The 18,610-nt window shown below is 38.9% G+C and overlaps 1 protein-coding gene across 2 annotated transcripts in view; it reads left to right on the top strand.

The window, feature by feature from the left end:
- The window catches only part of cog5 (component of oligomeric golgi complex 5), a 204,208-nt gene that overhangs the window by 117,194 nt on the left and 68,404 nt on the right, over window positions 1-18,610 (top strand). For both annotated transcript variants that reach the window (XM_068059080.1, XM_068059082.1), the window contains 2 exons: window positions 11,416-11,497; window positions 16,244-16,448. In XM_068059080.1, coding sequence (XP_067915181.1) covers window positions 11,416-11,497; window positions 16,244-16,448 — 287 coding nt within the window. The remainder of the gene's footprint in view (window positions 1-11,415; window positions 11,498-16,243; window positions 16,449-18,610) is intronic.

Raw genomic sequence — 18,610 nt, 5'->3', positions numbered from 1 at the left:
CACAGGTGACCCACCCTCCAGTTGTGCTTGGCAGCCTTTTCCCTTGTTTTTGCCCATGTGATGCCAGGAGGGTGATGACCCCCCCCCCCCCACCCCACCCCGTACTGCCTAAGCACTTACTGCCCAGTCTCCCTGCCACCTGCGCTGAGCCAAAGGGAACGGTTACCCAGTGGCTGAATCCCTCTCTGCGCCATTCACCCTTTTACAGGACCCAGCTAATTCCCTGGGGCGGTCATGGCTGGCTTCCCACTCACCTGGTCTGCCCAAGTAGCACATGCAGCCCGTGTGCCCCCACGAAAAACACAACATCCTCCAGTAACAAGCTCGTAACCATCTTAATTGACCTTCATCATGGATCAGGCGAGATCACGGGGCCACCGTCCCCCCACCCTGGTGAACATGGCCAGTACCGAGAACGTTTTTGGGAAACCTACACGCTGGCTGGCATCTTGAACCCCAACCTACCTCTGTTCCTGCCTCTGGTGGGACCCGATAATCCTGGCCCATGTTTCAGTTGAGTATCAAGCAAATTTATGATGCAGTGAACAATTGAATGTTCACTTATAGTAGAATCTTTAAATATATAACCATGTAAAATCACTTAAATTATTTGCTTGTTTTGTCAAGATCCATGAATAAGAGTCAATGTCTAATACTGAATTATTCTTCTATAGATAACTTTTATATACTTAGTCCTTTTTTTTCTTATTCTATTCTGACTACAGGAGTTAGTTGGTCTGTCTTTTCCTCTGAAATCTCCAGTTGGTCCTGACTATCTTATAACTTCAGTTAATGAACAGATCCAGCCACTTAAATAACCTTTTCATTCATTGCCATAATATTGTTTTTTCCTATTTTGCATAACTGACTGTTGAATTCAAAATAATTGACTGTTATGCATTTAACTGAACAACTCTGGTCAGTACTCGTTCGTAATTTGCTTGATTCTTCCTACAAACTGACATTCAAAAGTTAGTTTGCTTTGACCTTTCAATATGTGTATCAAAATAAGTTTTGTAAAGAAGTTAAATTGCAATTTTTAAATTGCTTAAATTAAATGACTGCCGCCATCTAAAACTACACAAAAGTGCATACTTTTTAACAGCCACTTACTTTTGGTGTTGGCACGTAAATGGTGGTGGATGTTGGGCAGCATCTGCTGAGCTTCACCTATGGACCTTTTTTGAAAAAAGGTGCTGGGCAGCAAATGACTTCATTTTTTTCCCTTACCCTTCCATTCCAAGTACTGCAAGTCATGTTTGGTAAGGTTTGCTGCCAACATTTTTTCTTTGCTGATAGCTGTTTGTATTTTATTAGCTTGCTAAAATGTTTCTTTAAATGTCTTCATTCGTTCTGTAAAATTAAAAACTTACAACCTTCTCAGGCTTTGGAGTATGTATAATACTGGAATTAATGTGGGTCATGAGAAGCAACCACTGTAGTGCACACCTAGCACATTTATGTCAGCTGCACACTTGGGAATTAGATGATTCAACTTTGCCCAACATCATTCATTGTGCTGAACGGAGGCTGTTTCTATTTAAAGCTGTTTATTGTTTTTGAAGAGAGGCAAGGGAAAAATATTGTATTTAATACTCAAGTTAAATTACTGATTTACATAAGTTGTTTTCGATTTGTATCTTCAGACATGGGTTAAAAATTACATTATTGCCATATTCAACCTGGCCTAAATTCAAATACACCTCAAAGTTAAATTACATTTTTTGAAAAATAATTGGTTCCTTTACATCTGAATTTCAGAAATTTACATTATTTTGGGAAGCCATCTTGGCCTAATGTGTAGGAAATGGGTTGTAGCAGTTCACATTCCTATTTGCTTTGAATCAGCAAGCAGCATGTTTAGATGATCAGGATGTTTTTCACAAGGATATTACCAAAGTTTTCAAGGAGCAATGACTTATAAATATTGGGAAATAATGTAGGAATACTCGATTTTGAAATTATGGGATAGAATATGATCCTCAAACATCAATATTACTGCCTCAATGTAATATGAGCAGCTACAGTAAGGTTTCTTTTTTAAAAAAAAAAGTACTTTTGGTACTTTTTTTTAGCATGATTCAAAAATGGCATTGTTGGATCATATTTCTTTGAAAGATCACCTTCAGAAAATAGAATCAATCTTGATTGTGTTGCCATGGTTGTACTACAGCTAGCTTTTTTTAAGTAGAGCAGCTAGACCATGTCTCTGCCCACTGGAAATAATAGGTAAATGAGTTGAACAGTTCTGATATTGCTGACTAAATAAATATGATACACACAATGTAAATACTTCTAAATTTAAGAAGGATGTTCCCTCATGTGTATGCTTCATTCAACCTAGTCACTGACAAAAAAAAAAGACAAGGTGATTAAGTATTTCTTTATTAGCATGCACAACCGGATCTGTGGTGCCTATAAATATGAATGTGTGCTCTTTAGCTCCCCTCACTGTTAACCTTATGAGTACTGAATCTTTCAGATTTCAGCATGAGGAAATAAAGTTTGGAAGGAGGAAAAAGTCAATTCTTTTGATATACGATACATAATTTGCCATTTCATAGCCTCTGCCCAGCCTTCTCAGTCTTTCAAGGAAAGCAACCTCAGGTAAAACTCCCAACAGTAGAAAATTCTACAAAATTTCCCATAATACATGAAGCTAATTAACAGTACAGAAGATTAATTCAGTTTCTCACATTTAATCCATTGAATGGAAGTACCGTTGTGTTGATGCACTTACTGTGCAGGCAGGATGTAGGATTTTTGTCAATTCCAGCAACTATTTGTTTCAAATGCAACCAAACCTTAAAAAAAGGGTTGACCTGTTAGTTCATGAGGATAAATGGTCTTTAAAAACCATATACAAGTTTTCTGTTACAAAAGTACTATAGCTCTAATCCTTCAGGACATCCCGATCCATCTGTGGAACAACATAAGGAGTTGCACTCCATAATCCAAGTTGCTAACATTTCTTTGTGTAGGAATTATTCTTGCTGTTCTTTGGGTCCTCTGCAGTGCGTTGATCTCATTTTATTTATTTAATTCAGTAAAGTTTATTCTTCCTTGGTTATAACATATTACAGGTTACATAACATGGTACAAAAGCAAAATACTGCGGATGATGGAAATCAGTTAGAGTAATGTCTTGCATGGTTAAGATAAAATAATTTTCTTGATGGGGGTGCTTGAATTGAGTGAGGAGGTGGGACAAAACATAGCTGAGCATGTGACCTTTTAAAAGGCTATTTCCTAATAAAAAGGGGAGCTGTGATTCGTTCTCCAATGGAATGGTTATCTTGAAGTCAGCTTGGGAGCTGCGGTTGTGTGTTCCCACCCTCTTACAAATAGTGCCTAACTTCATAACCAGCATTTAATATGACAACAGCTTCCATTGGCTTACTACCATGTTGCTCATGGATAATTGTAAAGGCAAGACAGGGCCAATTGTTTGAAAGTGTGCTGCAATGCAACTTTTTTTTTATTTCACAAAAGGTCTGAAATAATTTTGAAGTAAGGTGGAACTGTAGCAGCAGGTTTGCATTAAAAGGAAGAAACAGATTTGCTTCTGTTAGTGGCATTGCACCTTCAAGTAATTGTTATGCTTTATTAATATTTTAATGTTCTATAACCTTCCAAGATTAAAGTTAAACTCAACTATGTTGTGCAGCAGAAGAGATTTGACAGTTAAACAAAACAGAGACCTTAAACCAGTATTCCCTAGAGAAAGATGGCAGTTGATTTCCCACAGAACTGAAAGATCAATGACTGAAGCCCATGATTCATTCATCTATTGATTTTCTTAGGATTGAAATATATACTTGAATTAACAGTGAGCATCTGATTTCAGTTGGAGAAAAAAAACAATTGATGTGTTTTTTTCCCCCTTGTAATGGAGTAGGTGCATTGTGACAAGGTGAGGAAGAGTCATGACAGATGCTACAGGCCGGCAAGAGAATTTTCCTCTGCATCTGATTTTCAGGGATGTACTTGCAAAATGAAATCAAAGTTACCACTGAGCAATAGAGAAGAGGTTTTTCCTCCTATTTAATGAGTCCCAAAAAGACAGGAAGTACAAGACCTCAGGATTTTAAACTGGTTGCTCCAACCTGGAAGATTCAATATAGTGTCTCGTAGTTAAAAATCTGAGCAGTTCTATGCTTAAAATAATGGCTATTTCAATTGTTCAATTTTCAAAAAGTTCAATTTTAAAAAGCAGATTTGTCATCACAAAGTACTGCCATTCAGCATCTTCTTGATACTTGTTTTTTTACAAAGTCTTTCCTTGATCACAGCATTTCACAAGTTGTGAAATCTCCACTTCTGTTCATAGCTGGGTGATGGGCTTCTCAGAGTCCACCATGAGCAGCATTAACAATGAACTGCATTTAAATTATTTTTATTCTTTCATGGGATGTGGGTGTCGTTGGCTATGCTGGCATTTATTACCTACCCCTAATTGCCCTTGAGAAGGTGGTGGTGAGCCAGTGAGCCGCCGCCTTGAACCACTGCAGTCCATGTCGTATAGGTACACCTACAGTGCAGTTAGGAAGGGACTCCCAGGATTTTGACCCAGCAACAGTGAAGGAAAGGTGATATAGTTCCAAGTCAGCATGGTGTGTGGCTTGGAGGTGGTGGTGTACCCATGCATCTGCTGCCCTTGTCCTTCTAGGTGTTTAGTGGTCACTGGTTTGGAAGGTGCTGTCGAAGGAGCCTTGGTGAGTTGCTGTAGATAATATACACTGCTGCCACTGTGCATCAGTGGTGGAGGGAGTGAATGTTGAAGGTGATGGATGGGATGTCAATCAAGTGGGCTGCTTTGTCCTGGATGGTGTTGAGCTGCACTCATCCAGGCAAGTGGAGAGTATTCCATCACATTCCTGACTTGTGCCTTGTAAATGGTTGACAGGCTTTAGGAAGTCAGGAGGTGAGTCACTAGCTACAAAATTGCCAGCCTCTGACCTGCTCTTGTAGTCGCAGTACTTATATGGCTGGTCCAGTTCAATTTCTGATCAATGGTAATCCCCAGGTGGTTGTTGGTGGGTAATGCCATTGAATGTCATGGGGAGCTGGTTAAATTCTCTCTTGTTGGAGATGGTCATTGTCAGGCACTTGTGTGGTGTGAACGTAACTTGTAAAATGAATATGAAATGGATAAATTCAAATGCCATTTTGTAATTGCATTATTCCGCTTATAGATGTTTATTGGGTTTTAGAAGGAAGTAGACAGTGATTAGTACTGATTTAATTAAAAGTTGATGGGTGAAGGATTTGAAGTTAAAACAGACTTGAAGTATTACCATTGTTGAATGCCTTTGAATCTTTAAATTAAAATAGAAATTTTGACCTACTTAAGATCACTTAAAACTAATGCCTGTTAAACAATTTTAGAGGAAAAATTTAAATTTTTCATTATTTTTACTTTAGTAAGTAAAGGAAGAGTTTGCAATATGTGACATTTTATCACATCTTCAGGACATCCCAAAGGGCTTCACATCCAACTAATTACTTTTTAACTGTAGTCACTATTGTCTAGGCAAATATGGGAACCAATTTAGAGTTAACAAGGTAATTAACATTTGTAGATTTGTGCAACTCGTGGTTCTAGATACCACAGTCTATTTCCAAACCAAGACCATGAGCAAGCAATGTTTTTCCTGGCCTTTGTCATTTCTGACACACAGCAACTCAGTCGATATTAGATTTCTACTTTTCTGTGGAGAAGCTCCTCATTGCTTTGGCACCATTTGATAGTGTGCCACTGGTTTTTCTGCTTCAGCCTATTCCTGGCCAGAAAATCACTTGCCTGTGCTGAGTTCACTGCTAAGTGACCTACAGTCATCTCAGACTGACCACCTCCGGGTGTACTAGCTGGAGGGTTCGGAGGATGGAGGTGGGAAGCAGCGATCCATAGCTGCTCCCTTCGCACATGTGGAGGACGAAAATCACCCCTACTTTTGTGCCGATCTTGGGCACTGCTGGTTGGTGCCTTCAACATTAGCAACAACATCAAGAGATAATGACTAAGGGCATAAACCTAACAAAATCTGGAGTGGAGTCCCATTAGGCATTTGGTGTTTCCCTTAAGTTAGCAACTTCCGGCAACTCCTGCAACCAAATAGGCCCCAGACGTAACGGCTTTTGTCTTTCCTCTGGACCACAACCTATAAGATCGCGAGAGGGGTGCAGATGTTAGGCAAGTCAGCACCTCCTGAAACCATGCCTAAGCTACACAGCAATAAAGAAAGGTAAACTTTTGGCTTGGAAACTGGAATGTGAGGACTCTGTCCTAGAATGAACAGCGACCCACACTCCACAACAAGTGTACGTGAGACAGCCCTGATTGACCGTGAGCTACACAAGCTTGGTATCGACATTGCTGCTCTACAAGAAACCAGATTAGCCGACACAGGCTCTATTTGAGAGGCTAATTACACCTTCTGGCATAGAAAGAGCAATGAAAATCGACATGGCCTGCCACGCATCAACATCACTTGCATAAGTAATGATGCCAAATGCCAGCACATAGCACTGTTGCTAGAATGCTTGTTACCCACCAAAACCTTAACAGGAAGTGCCAGTGCTGGTATTGATGAAGCTTGGTAGTCACTAAGCTCAACCATCTATGAAGCAGCAGAAGCATCATTTGGTAAAGGCAGAACCTGTGACAAGGGCTGGTTTAAACCTAAATCAGCTGAGCTGATATGTCATTGATGCAAAAAACAAAGCCTACATGATACACAACATGAACCCAACAGCTAAGATGCTCATGACCTGAAAGTAACCAAGACAGCTGTGCAAAGGAGAGGGCGATACTGCGCAAACAAACACTTGATTAGCTTAGGTCAAGAAATCCAGCCTGAATGTGAGGAAGGAAATCTATGAGCTATGAACGAAGGAATTGAGAGGGTGCTTGGCCCTGCCATCACCCAACTCGCTACCTTGAAGTCTGCAGATGGTGAAGTACTCTCCGACAGCAGTAAACAGATGTCTGGCCGGGCTGAACACTTTTGTGAGCTGTACTCCTCTGAGTCAGACGTCTCCCAGTCTGCGTTCTATGCTCTTCCGCACCTTCCTGTCATGGATGAGTTAGACGAAGAACCCTTATCACCAGAGTTCGAGAAGGCCATAGACCACCTCGCAAAAAGAAGGGCTCTGGGTAAGGACAGAATGCCAGCCAAACTGCTGAAGCACGGAAAGTCTCATCTATTGCCCACACCATTATGACCACCTCCGTCTCTGCTGGAAAGTATGCTCTGTTCCGCAGGAGGTGCATGATGCCAAAATTATTACACTATACAAAAACAAAGGTGACAGAGGAGACTGTAGCTACTGCAGGGGAATTTCACTCCTTAGTGTCACCGAGAAGACCTTTCCTAGGGTCATACTTAGAAGACTCCATTTACTTGCAGACTAAGTGTACCTGGAAGCGCAGTGCGATTTTCGTGCTGGCAGATCTACTGTGGGTACAGCAACTTGGCAACGGGTGCCAACATCAAAAACAACAACTCACAGCGTCACTTGGCAGTTTCACATGTAGCACTTGTGTGAGTGCGTGCCTCTCGAGGGTTGACCTTGACAGCCATCAACAAAGGCTCATCAAGAGGATACCCCACTTAAGTGGATTGTTTTCTGCATGTCCATCATCTTTCGTTGATGGAAGGATGCCAACCATTTGATAGTGTCATTTAAGGAACGATTGGCAAGAGCTTGCGCCTCTCCGCTTTGTTGCACTGAGAATTGGACCTCTATGATTAGTAGTTGTATAAGCAATTTAAAATAGTTGAAATAATTTGCAGTGACATTTTCATTAATACGTAATATTTTGGCTGTTGAATGATCACACAAGTGTAAAGTTAGCTGATGTAATGCAGCACGTTTTTCTGCAGTTTGAAGTTAGAGTCAAGGTATGCAATAGAGTAGGAGTGCAGAAAGACCTGGAAGATTGTACTGGGGCACCAACTGAAGTTACAGAATTCCCACAGCCTTTATTTAACTTTGGCACATGCAAGCTTTAAGGTTCAGGTGGCAACATTGTCTTGATGTTTTACAGGTAGGATAAATGTGTCTGAAGCTTCAGCATAGGTATTTCATGCAGACTTTGAGGATACAAAATGTTGAAATGCATATGCAGCAGCTATTCTTTTCTCTCATATAAAGAAAACTTAAGCACCAGCAATTCTGTGCAACTGCTCAAATTACAATTTCACAACTGCCTACAGACTTTTCATGGGCTTTTGAGTGGCATCTAGCGATACAAAATGACATCCTTTTATAGGGGATCTATGTAATAAATTTGAAGTCCCAGTTGGATTGTCTGTCCAATATTTAGAAGCTGACTCCATATTGGTAACAGCTGTGATTTTTTATTTAAGCACAAATGAGACTTAATACATTACGGTATTTGAGCAGCAGTTTACAAAGTACAATTGAGAATTATATTGCCCATTATTGTCATTTGGCTGGGTAGCAGGCAAGGGTCTTTCCTCATACCTACTAACATGCTTATGTATACCTGTGATCCTTCCTGGCCCTTCTAACCTGAGAATGTCCCAAACCACTAGGATATGCCTCAAAAACTGGAACAGCAGAGAAATCCATCCAGTCATAGGCATGGTACGTTCTGTGTTCAGCTACAGACCTTGGGCCTCCACTACCAACTTTTTACGCTTAGCACAAGCTTCTTTGCTTATATATCTGTTTCTATGGTTGACAATGCAACATAGGACCTTGAGGACAACAGGAGTTTTAACTCAAAATAAAATGTAGATTTTAGCATGTTTTTCCCAAATTCTAACAGAGGAGAAATAAATCTAAAGTAATGAACCTCTGCCCTCTCTCTTTGGCCTCCTTGTCTCGAGAGACAATGGGTAAGCGCCTGGAGGTGGTCAGTGGTTTGTGGAGCAGCGCCTGGAGTGGCTATAAAGGCCAACACTTTCATCCTTAATATTATACTGCAATCTAGCAAAGCTTAATGCTTTAAAAAAAAAAGGAACTATATTTAGTTATATTCCAGCAACTTGCAAAAGTTCACGCATTCCTACAAACCGAGAGATAGACATAAGGCTGTAAACAGTTCTTGTATTCCCTCGCATAGCAGTAATTTTACTTTTGCAATAACAAGGCCACTTGTGATACTGCACCTGTCTGAAGTCAGCAGACAGGCCAAAGCAATGCATTTTTGCTGAACAATAGCTTTGGAGAAAAGCTTAGGATCATTTTACCCTTGCAATGCCTAATCCCTCAATGACTCGTAAGCCCAAATTCTTACATCTGGTACCATTGTGAGCAGGGCCAACAACAGCATGTCTCTTCATCTAATAAGACTGAGGGATGTAGATGCATTGGAGGCAATTCAGAGGAGGTTCACTAGATTGATTCCAGAAATGAGGGAAGATTGAGCAGTTTAGGCCTTTACTCTCTAGAGTTTAGAAGAATGAGAGGAGCTCTAATTGAAGTATATAGGATGATTAAGGGGATTGACAAAGTAGACACAGAGAGGATGTTTCCTCTTGTGGGGCAATCTAGAACGAGAGGTCATAATTTTAGGATAAGGGGTAGCAGATTTAAAACTGAGATGAGAAATTGCTTCTCTCAAAGGGTCGTGAGTCTGTGGAATTCACTACCCCAGAGTGTGGTGGATGTTGGGATATTGAGTAAATTTGAGGAGATAGACAGATTTTTAATTAGTAATGTGTTGAAGGGTTATGGAGAACGGGCAATAAGGGGGAGTTGAGGCTGAGATGAGATCAGCCATGATCGTATTGAATGGTGGAGCAGCCTCGAGGGGCTGAATTGCTGCTCCTAGTTCTTATGTTCTTATATTTATGGAGGCACTCAGAAACTGAACCAGGAATTGTAAGTTAAAACATTTAATTAAAGCAAAATAGAAAAAGAAAGATGGAATTGAGGGAGAGATGAAAGACAAAGATATTGTTACGACCAGGTGAGAAAGGAGGCTTGGGATCCCTCTCAGGGTTCACCTGATCTTACCGTAACAGGGTTTAATTTTAAATACACAGTTTTTAGCTCTCCCTTGGTGAATCCTGTTCAGCGCTTTCCAATTATAAGGCAAAGAAACCAGCACAAACAGGCTTTCTTGGGTTTCAAGAAGAAAAGTTGAAATTTATTAAACTTAAACTCTAATTCGATTGACGCCTATGGATACACGACGCACCCACGCTAGCATGCATATGTGATACACACATGCAAATAGAGACAGAAAAGAGCAGAAGAAAAATAAAGTGGAAAAGTTTGAGGCAATATCTGAAGTTTTTTTTTATGGTTCTTCAAGCTCACTGTAGAGTCCTTGATTGTAGGTAGATCTTGCTTTTCGTTGGGGCCCAGTATTCTTCTTAAACCTTGTTTGCTGTAGGAGACTTTTCTCTCTTGGGGTTCATGCGTCTTCAGTGGATTCAGAGGCTTCTAAGAAAGAGATGGGAGCAGACAGGAAAGATCTTCTCAGTCCAGGAGCAAACAGACACTCAGTTCAAACTGTTTGTACAATTCAGAAAAACCCAGGTTATCAAGCAAGTTAGTCACGTGACTAACTGGTCTGACCACGTCTTGGATTGCATCACCTTAGCAGTCTGTGGAATGCTCCTCTTACATATAATACCTGGTGATCAAGGTCCATTGTGGGTTGAATGTGTCAGAGAATGGCCTTTTGTCCTTCCAATCACCATCTGTTAACATGCGAATGTCTTTTCCAGCCACGGCTGATCTGTTTAACAAGTCCTTTCTTTACTCCGGTAACAGTTTAAAATCAATGTTCATGACAAAATTAATCTGCCTCATTCTTGGCAGGTGGGGGCCTAGCATGACGATATTTTAATTTTATTTTTTAAAAAAATCTCCAATATTTAAAATCTGAAGGACTGAGACTCCACATTTGTAAAAGTAACTTCAGTGCCAGAGATGTTTGGTCATAATGAAGACTTATCATGCCATTAAAAATTCAATTACACTTGAATGGACAAGCCCTAACATTGTCTGGCATGTTTAGTGAGTATCTAGTAGTTAAGTACTGCAGCTTCACAGCTTTCATGTGTTGTAATGCTGAATCTCTTGCCAAGGCAGCGATGTAACAAAGCTTGTGGAGAAGTAGCGCAAATTGGACAGAAACTACCTGATTTTTTTACATTAACTATGCATGCACGGACACTGGAAGTCGCTGTCCAGTTTACACTTCAATAATGGTGAGCACAGATAGCCTCACTGGCTGAGATATTGTGGTTAGTATCACGGTGAGTAGCAGAAATGAGCGATGAAGGAAAATACCAAAACCTGACCCGTTTAAGTCAGTGATTTTTCTAGTCAGTAAAATTTTGGGACAATAATATTCAGTGGATACTCAATTTGTTTTTGTGCAAGTAACTGGAAATGTACATTGATACTAATATTTAATATTTTTCTTAGGACAGTCAAGCAGACATTTTATATGCTTTCTGGAACTCTGTTACAGAAATCTTGACTCTGAAATTTCAGCAAGCTACAAATTGTAAGTGCCTTATAAATTCCTTTGGAAATTCTAAAATGAAATAAACAGAGTACTTTAATCAATGTTTTATTATTGTTGTACACATTCAGTGCTTTTCAATTTCAGGCTAGAAAAACCCATTTTTGTATTTTGAAGGAAAGCTGTCCATTGAATATGGGTATTCATTTCCTTCACCACCATACTTAAAAAGCTGTTGTCTTCATGAATACAATAGAACGCATAGAACAAGGAAAAGGCCATTTGTTCTATTAAGCATCATCCTTGCACAAATTATTTGCCGTTGGCCTCATTGTGAACTCAGCTCAATTTCCTGTGGAGAAAATTCTGCAAACCTTCAACTGACAAATTTGATTGAAGAACACAAACTATCTATGCAAACTTTCAACCTCCAGTATTGATTCTTTAAGCATAGATTAACTGTAGTAGGACTTGATCATCTGTGTCCGTACTTATTCCTATATAATCAATTAGCCCCCTTCAATCCTACTCCAACCCAGATAGCTCCTCTTAAAAGGAGTTAATCCCCACAATATTAACTGCTTTTACTAGGCATTTGTTCCATGTTTTCAATATTTTGGGGGGTAAAATTCTAATATGTATTCCAGCTTGTGGCTTTTTAATTTTGTACTGCACCTTTTGGTTCCACATTCTCTGTCCATGTTGAATAGGCTATTATATATATTTGTATATGATAGCCATTCATCTCAATATTAAATTGCAAAATCTCTTTCATCTTTTCTGTAATGTAAATATATTTAGCTCTGTGAGCCTCATCACGAGTGCAAAATTCCTAAATCAACTTTGGCTCATTGTGCAAAGTTCACAGTGGCAATGTGTATTCAAAATTTTGTCTCATAGATGATTGGTGACTTATTTGGTTTATAATATAGCTGAGAACCATTCCAGTACTTGATTACCCTTGTTGACAATTACTCCACATTAACTGTTTGAAGTCAGTGGTGACTCATACCCAAATCTCTTCCATTTCCATTTTTGCTAATGAAGCATTAATTCTGTACTCTTTTGACTTTCCTGTTTCACTATATCACCTTGCACCTAGCCATAATAAAATGCATCATTCATTCACATTCAGATCTCTCAATGCAATCTGTCTCCTTTGTACTGTTCTGTGCTTGTCAGCTAGGTTTTGAACTCTGGTTCATGCTGACACCAGGATTCAAGATTTTTGTTAGCATTTCAGGTCTGTGACCTTTCATCAGAACTTTCACAGGCCTGAAATGTTCACTCTGTTCCTCTCTCCACAGATGCTGCCAGACCTGCTGAGTATTTCCAGCAATTTCTGTTTTTATTTCAGATTTCCAGCATGTGAAGTATTTTGCTTTAATTTTATTCAAGATTTTTGTGAATCCTTTGGATATGCTCAAAACCTATTTATGTTACAATTTACCACTTTCTCTCTAAGAACACAATGCTGCCATCTCTTCTCTTGAAATGAATCTCCAACAGCAATTCTACCAGACTTTAAAAAAAAAAAATCTCAAGTGCTGTACACTTCTAGCTCTAGGGCAGGCTGGGGAATTGACTAGAGAAATAATCATCCAATGATAAATTCCACAACTGATAATCATAGGAGTCCAAAATAAAAATTTAAAAAAATTAAATAATTGTGCAACTTTCAGATTGGCTTTTCATACTGCTGTGCATCAGAGAAAGATTCCTTTTTGTTTTTGTATACTATACATTGTTATATAGTAACTTGTACAAAATGTAATTGAGTGTGGCAGGAAAGTAAATTTATGGTATTTTCTTTAGTAAAAGTAATTTAAAGAAAAAAATACATTCATGATGGAAGCATTAAAAGTTTACTTAACCAAAGTAAGGTAATGATTTCAATGCAACGATAGCCAAAATTGCTCAGAAAAAAATTGTCATTCTGATGATAGTCAACCCAATTTCCATTCAAACTGATGCAAGTGGAAGGAATTTCCAGAGATTTACAGATTACCGTAGTCATGTTGCTTCGTATGTATACATAGATCAAAGAAGCTAGTTAGTTGCCTTTTATATATTCTGAGTTAGAGGTTAAATGGAGAAGGCTCTATTTGGTTATTACGTAACCATTAAGACTTCTGTAGAGGTCTATTTTTGTCTTTGCTTTTTATGCTATTCATGAATGATGCAACAAAAGATAATTGCTAGTGGCACCAAGCTATCCACCCGGAGGATCAGGGGAAAGATATTCATAAAGAAAAAGAAAACTTGCCTTTAAATGACACTTTTTATGACCCCACACGTCTCAAAGTGCTTCACAGTCACTGTAGCTCACAGACTTATTTTAATGCCTCATCCTAAAGATAGCATTAAGAGATCTGACCAAACTAAGCTAAGATGAATTTTAATGAAGGGGGAAAACAAAATAGTTGCTTCTACATAGCACCTTAACATATCTGTCAGTAGTGTCTTAAAGTGGTTCACATCCAATAAATAACTTTGAAGTTAATGACTTCTTACATAGACAAACATAGCTGTTTTGCACAAAAGCAAGATCCCAGCAACAGCGATGAGATAATTGGTTGTTTTTGATGAATATTTATAATTCAATGTTGAGGAAGAACTATTGGCAAAGAGCACAAGGAGAACTCTCTGCCTTTCTTTGAATATTGTCTTCTAAACATCCACCTGAACTGCCAGAGTAAGTAGCCAAAATCTCTGATATTTTATCTGAAGGAAATTACCTCCAACAATGTGTCAGCTTGAGTTGTGTGCACAAGTTCTGGACATAATTTTGATTCGGGGGTGTGCTGTCAATTGAGCTAAGGTGACACTAATGTGGACAAACCTAAGATGTATATTGGATCACGAATCATGTAATATTTGCACAATGAATGGATGTTTATCAAAGATTCTTTTTAAAGGATTGTGAATTAATGGATGTATCCAAGTTATGAGGAAAGTATCAATATATTGACCTTGTTTTAATTGAGGAAATACAGTTGTGGCGATTCAGGCTTTTTATATGCCTAGAGGCACAAATTATGCAGATGTAAGCAAGTTATTTAATTTAAACTCCAAAATTGGTAAGCCTCAAGTGAAATTAAAGAATGAAAGATTTGCTTGCTTCTTCCCAAATACATGTACATAGACACACACACATGAAGTAGTAGGTATGTGGAGTAGACTCTCATCTAAAACTGTTATTAATCTAAACCCATATTAATGTTGTTTTTGAAAAAAGGAACCTGGTAAAGAATAAAGTCAAAAGTTTTAGGAAGACACGTTTTAGGAAGAAATGCAGATAATCAAATACTGGATAGAGTACTCTCATTTCAGCCTTTTTTTAACTTCCTGATTCACTTTGTCCTTTTTATTCTCCAACTTTACTGGTATCCTACACTATGTACCTTGGCCCCTAGATAGATACATAAATAAAATGGAATAATGAAATGTCACCTATGAGATCAAATTTGTGAGGGTTGAATAATGTAGGTTGTAATGATACTCTGAGAATCAGATAGTAATTTCTTAATACTTTATATACTTGGGGAATAACCACAGAAAATTTCCTTTAAGAGAATAAACATGCTGGAAAAACTGTACATATTCAAATTGGTCTCTGGAAAGGAATGAGGTTTATGAACCAATTACTTTCCTCATTCATATTTTCTATTTTCATGTAGGTCAAGCTGAAGTGCACAAAAAAAATGTATATTAAAGTAGCAAGCATATGGCTAAGCCCTTTGTACATGGGATATGTATTTATTCAGAGAAGTACTCCACTCCAGGCGCTGCTTCACAAACCACTGACCACCTCCAGGCGCGTATCCATTGTCTCTCGAGATAAGGAGGCCCAAAAGAAAGAAAGAAAGAAAAACTCTACTCATTAACCATCTTTTGCTAATGTTTCATAATCATTTATTTACATTCATTTTATAAAATTAGGCAAGGGCACTAAAAATGAAAATTAAAAGTTCAATATACTTAAAAGCAAAATATCACTTTTGAGAATATTGTGATGAGGGATTTACATAAAAATTCATAGTATGTTTAAAGTGAACATTGTTGACATACAGTATCCCGTTGTATCCAATAATACACTGCGCTGCATACCAAGTGGTGCAATACTGTAATTGTGAACCATAGTTTGAAAGGGAAACAGTCATTTTAAATGTTGCTTGTAATGGTTACAGTCATGGAAGCAATAGTTCTAAACATTTAAACTGCCAGTGAACTGATTGCACATTCTTGGCAGACAAATGAAGTAATTAACTGGTGATTTTATCAACAATTCTGCTCTGTTCACCATAAGAGGTAATAGAATGTTATAAATAGTAGTTGGTTTAAAAACTTGGAACATCCAGACTAAGCACATCTAAGACACCAAGGCTTGACTCTGTGCTTCTGCAAAGCATAAAATGCATTAATGTGTAGTGAACAAGGTGGAATCGCTGATTGGTGTCAGTTTGATAACATTATGATTTTGAAACCAAGTATTTGAATTACAATTATAGGAAATTAATTGATAATGGGAGAAAATTGTTTGGATTCCCCAGATATTTGGGTTAATTAGGTCATTGTCAAGGCTTGGATTTAAAAGTTTCTCTCTGTCAGATTCACTAGAAAAAGGGCTGTGATAATAGTGGTCCACCTCTCAATTTGAAGGACTGTCTCACAGAGCAAATACTAGCAGCAACAGAAAAGCAGTGACAGCAAGGTGGGGTAGTCCATACCTTCGGAGGTTAAAAAAGGTATTGAGTAGCTTTAAGGAGGTAAAATTATCTTTTTCAGCATCCACATTTCTGAAGCAAGCATTTGAAGGAGAATATCCAAAGTTGTTGCGATTATATAATGATCTATGGAAACGTTTGCAACAGTACAACCAAAGTATACAGAGTGGTACAACTACCAGTGGAAATTCAGATTCACTCCCTGATCTACCACCAGGAGAGGAAGACGCACAAGATCTATTTATGTTGAAGAAGCAGGATTACGAGTAAGTTTTTTGTTCATCAAATCTGTATGGCATATTATGCTGCTGCAATTCTGCCCTCTTGTATGTCCCCAGTTCTCATTGCTCCACCATTGGCAGACATGCCTTCAGCTGCCTCAGCCCTAAACTCTGGAATTCCCCAGAACCTCTACCTACCTCTCCTTTATAACACTCCTTAAAACCTATCTGTTTGACCAAGTTTCCTATCCCACATTTCCTTATGTGGCTCAGTGTATAATTTTGCTTAATAACACTCCAGAGGAGCACCTTGGCATGTTTTATTACATAAAAATAGCTATAAAAATGCAAATTGAACATAAGAAATAGGAGCAGGAGGAGGTCATTGGCCTCTTGAGCCTGCTCCGCCATTCAATAAGATCATGAATGATCTGATTGTGGCCTGAATTCCACTTTCCTGCCGTCCCCTATAACCCTGACTCCCATGTCAATCAAAAATCTGTCTACCTCAGCCTTGAATGTATTCAATGATCCAGCCTCCACTGCTGGCTGGGGAAGGAAATTCCAAACACTAACTACCCTCTGAGAGAAGAAATTCCTCCTCATCTCCATTTTAAACGGTACACCCCTTATTTTCAAACTGTGCCCCCTATTTCTGGATTTCCCCATGAGAAGAAACATCATCTCAGGATCTACCCTGTCAAGCTCCCTCAGAATCTTGTATGTTTCAATAAGATCGCCTCTCAATCTTCTAAACTTCAATGAATGTAGGCCCAACCTGCTCACCCTTTCCTTATAAGGCAACCCCTCATCCCAGGAATCCGCCTAGTGAACTTTCTCTCAACGGCTTCCAATGCAAGTATGTCCCTCCTTAAATAAGGTGACCAAAACTGTACACTGTACTCTAGGTGCAGTCTCACCAATGCCCTGTACAATTGTAGCAAGACTTCCCTACCTTTTATAATCCATCCCCCTTGCAGTAAATGCCAACAATCCATTTTCCTTCCTAATTATTTGCTGTACCTGCATGCTAACTTTGTGATTCATGTACAAGGGCGCCCAGGTCCCTCCACCACAGCATTCTGCAGTGTCTCTCCATTTAAATAATCTGCTTTTCTATTCTTCCTGCCAAAGTGGACACCCTTACATTTTCTCACATTATACTCCATCTGCCAAATTTTTGCCCACACGCTCCAGCTATCTATATCCCTTTGCAGAATTTTTGTATCCTCCACACAACTTGCTTTCCTACCTATCTTCCTATCGTCAGCAAATTTGGCTACAATACACTCGGTCCCTTCGTCCAAGTTATTAATATAGATCATAAATAGTTGAGGCCCCAGCACTGATCTCTGTGGCACTCTACTAGTTACAGTTTGCCATCCTGAAAATGCCCCATTTATCCTGACTCTTTCCTCTTAGTGAGCCAGTCCACTGTCAATGCTATATATCTTCTCCAACATCATGAGCTGTTAACTTAAGTAGTAACCTTTTAGTGGCAGCTTATCGAATGCCTTTTGGAAATCCAAATACATTGCATCTACTGATCCCCCTCTATCCACCCTGCTTGTTTCATCCTCAAAGAACTCTAATAAATTTGTCAAGCATGATTTCCCTTTCACAAAACCATATTGACTCTGCCTGATTGTATTGTGATTTTCTAGATGCCCTGCCGCTACCTCTTTATTAATGGATTCTAGTATTTTTCCAATACTAGGCAACCTGGCCTATAGTTTCCATCTTTCTGTCCCCCTCTTTTCTTGAACAGAGGTATTTCATTTGCGGTTTTGCAATCTGCTAGGACCTTTCCAGAATCTAGGGAATTTTGGACAATTGCAACCAGTGCATCCACTATCTGTGCAGACACTTCCTTTAAGATCCTCGGATGCAGGCCATCAGGTCCAGGGGACTTGTCAGCCTTTAGTCCCATTAGAATTCCCATTACTTTTTATCTGGTGATAGTTATTGTTTTAAGTTCCTCCCTCCTTTTTGCCTCCTGATTTTCTACTATTCTTGGGATGCTCTTTGTGTCTTCCACTGTGAAGACGGTTAAAAAATAGTTGTTCAAAGCCTCTGCCATTTCCTTGTTTACCATTATTTATTCCCCAGTCACGCCCTCATTTTAGCTAATCTTTTCCATTTTGTATATCTGTTGAAGCTTTTACTGTCTGTTTTTATATTTCTTGCTAGTTTACTTTCCTACTCCA

The sequence above is a fragment of the Heterodontus francisci genome, chromosome 27 (genome assembly GCF_036365525.1).
Source record: "Heterodontus francisci isolate sHetFra1 chromosome 27, sHetFra1.hap1, whole genome shotgun sequence".
NCBI classification, from domain to species: domain Eukaryota; kingdom Metazoa; phylum Chordata; class Chondrichthyes; order Heterodontiformes; family Heterodontidae; genus Heterodontus; species Heterodontus francisci.
The sequence above is the reverse complement of the archived record's forward strand: the minus strand, read 5'-3'. Positions and strand labels throughout refer to the sequence as shown.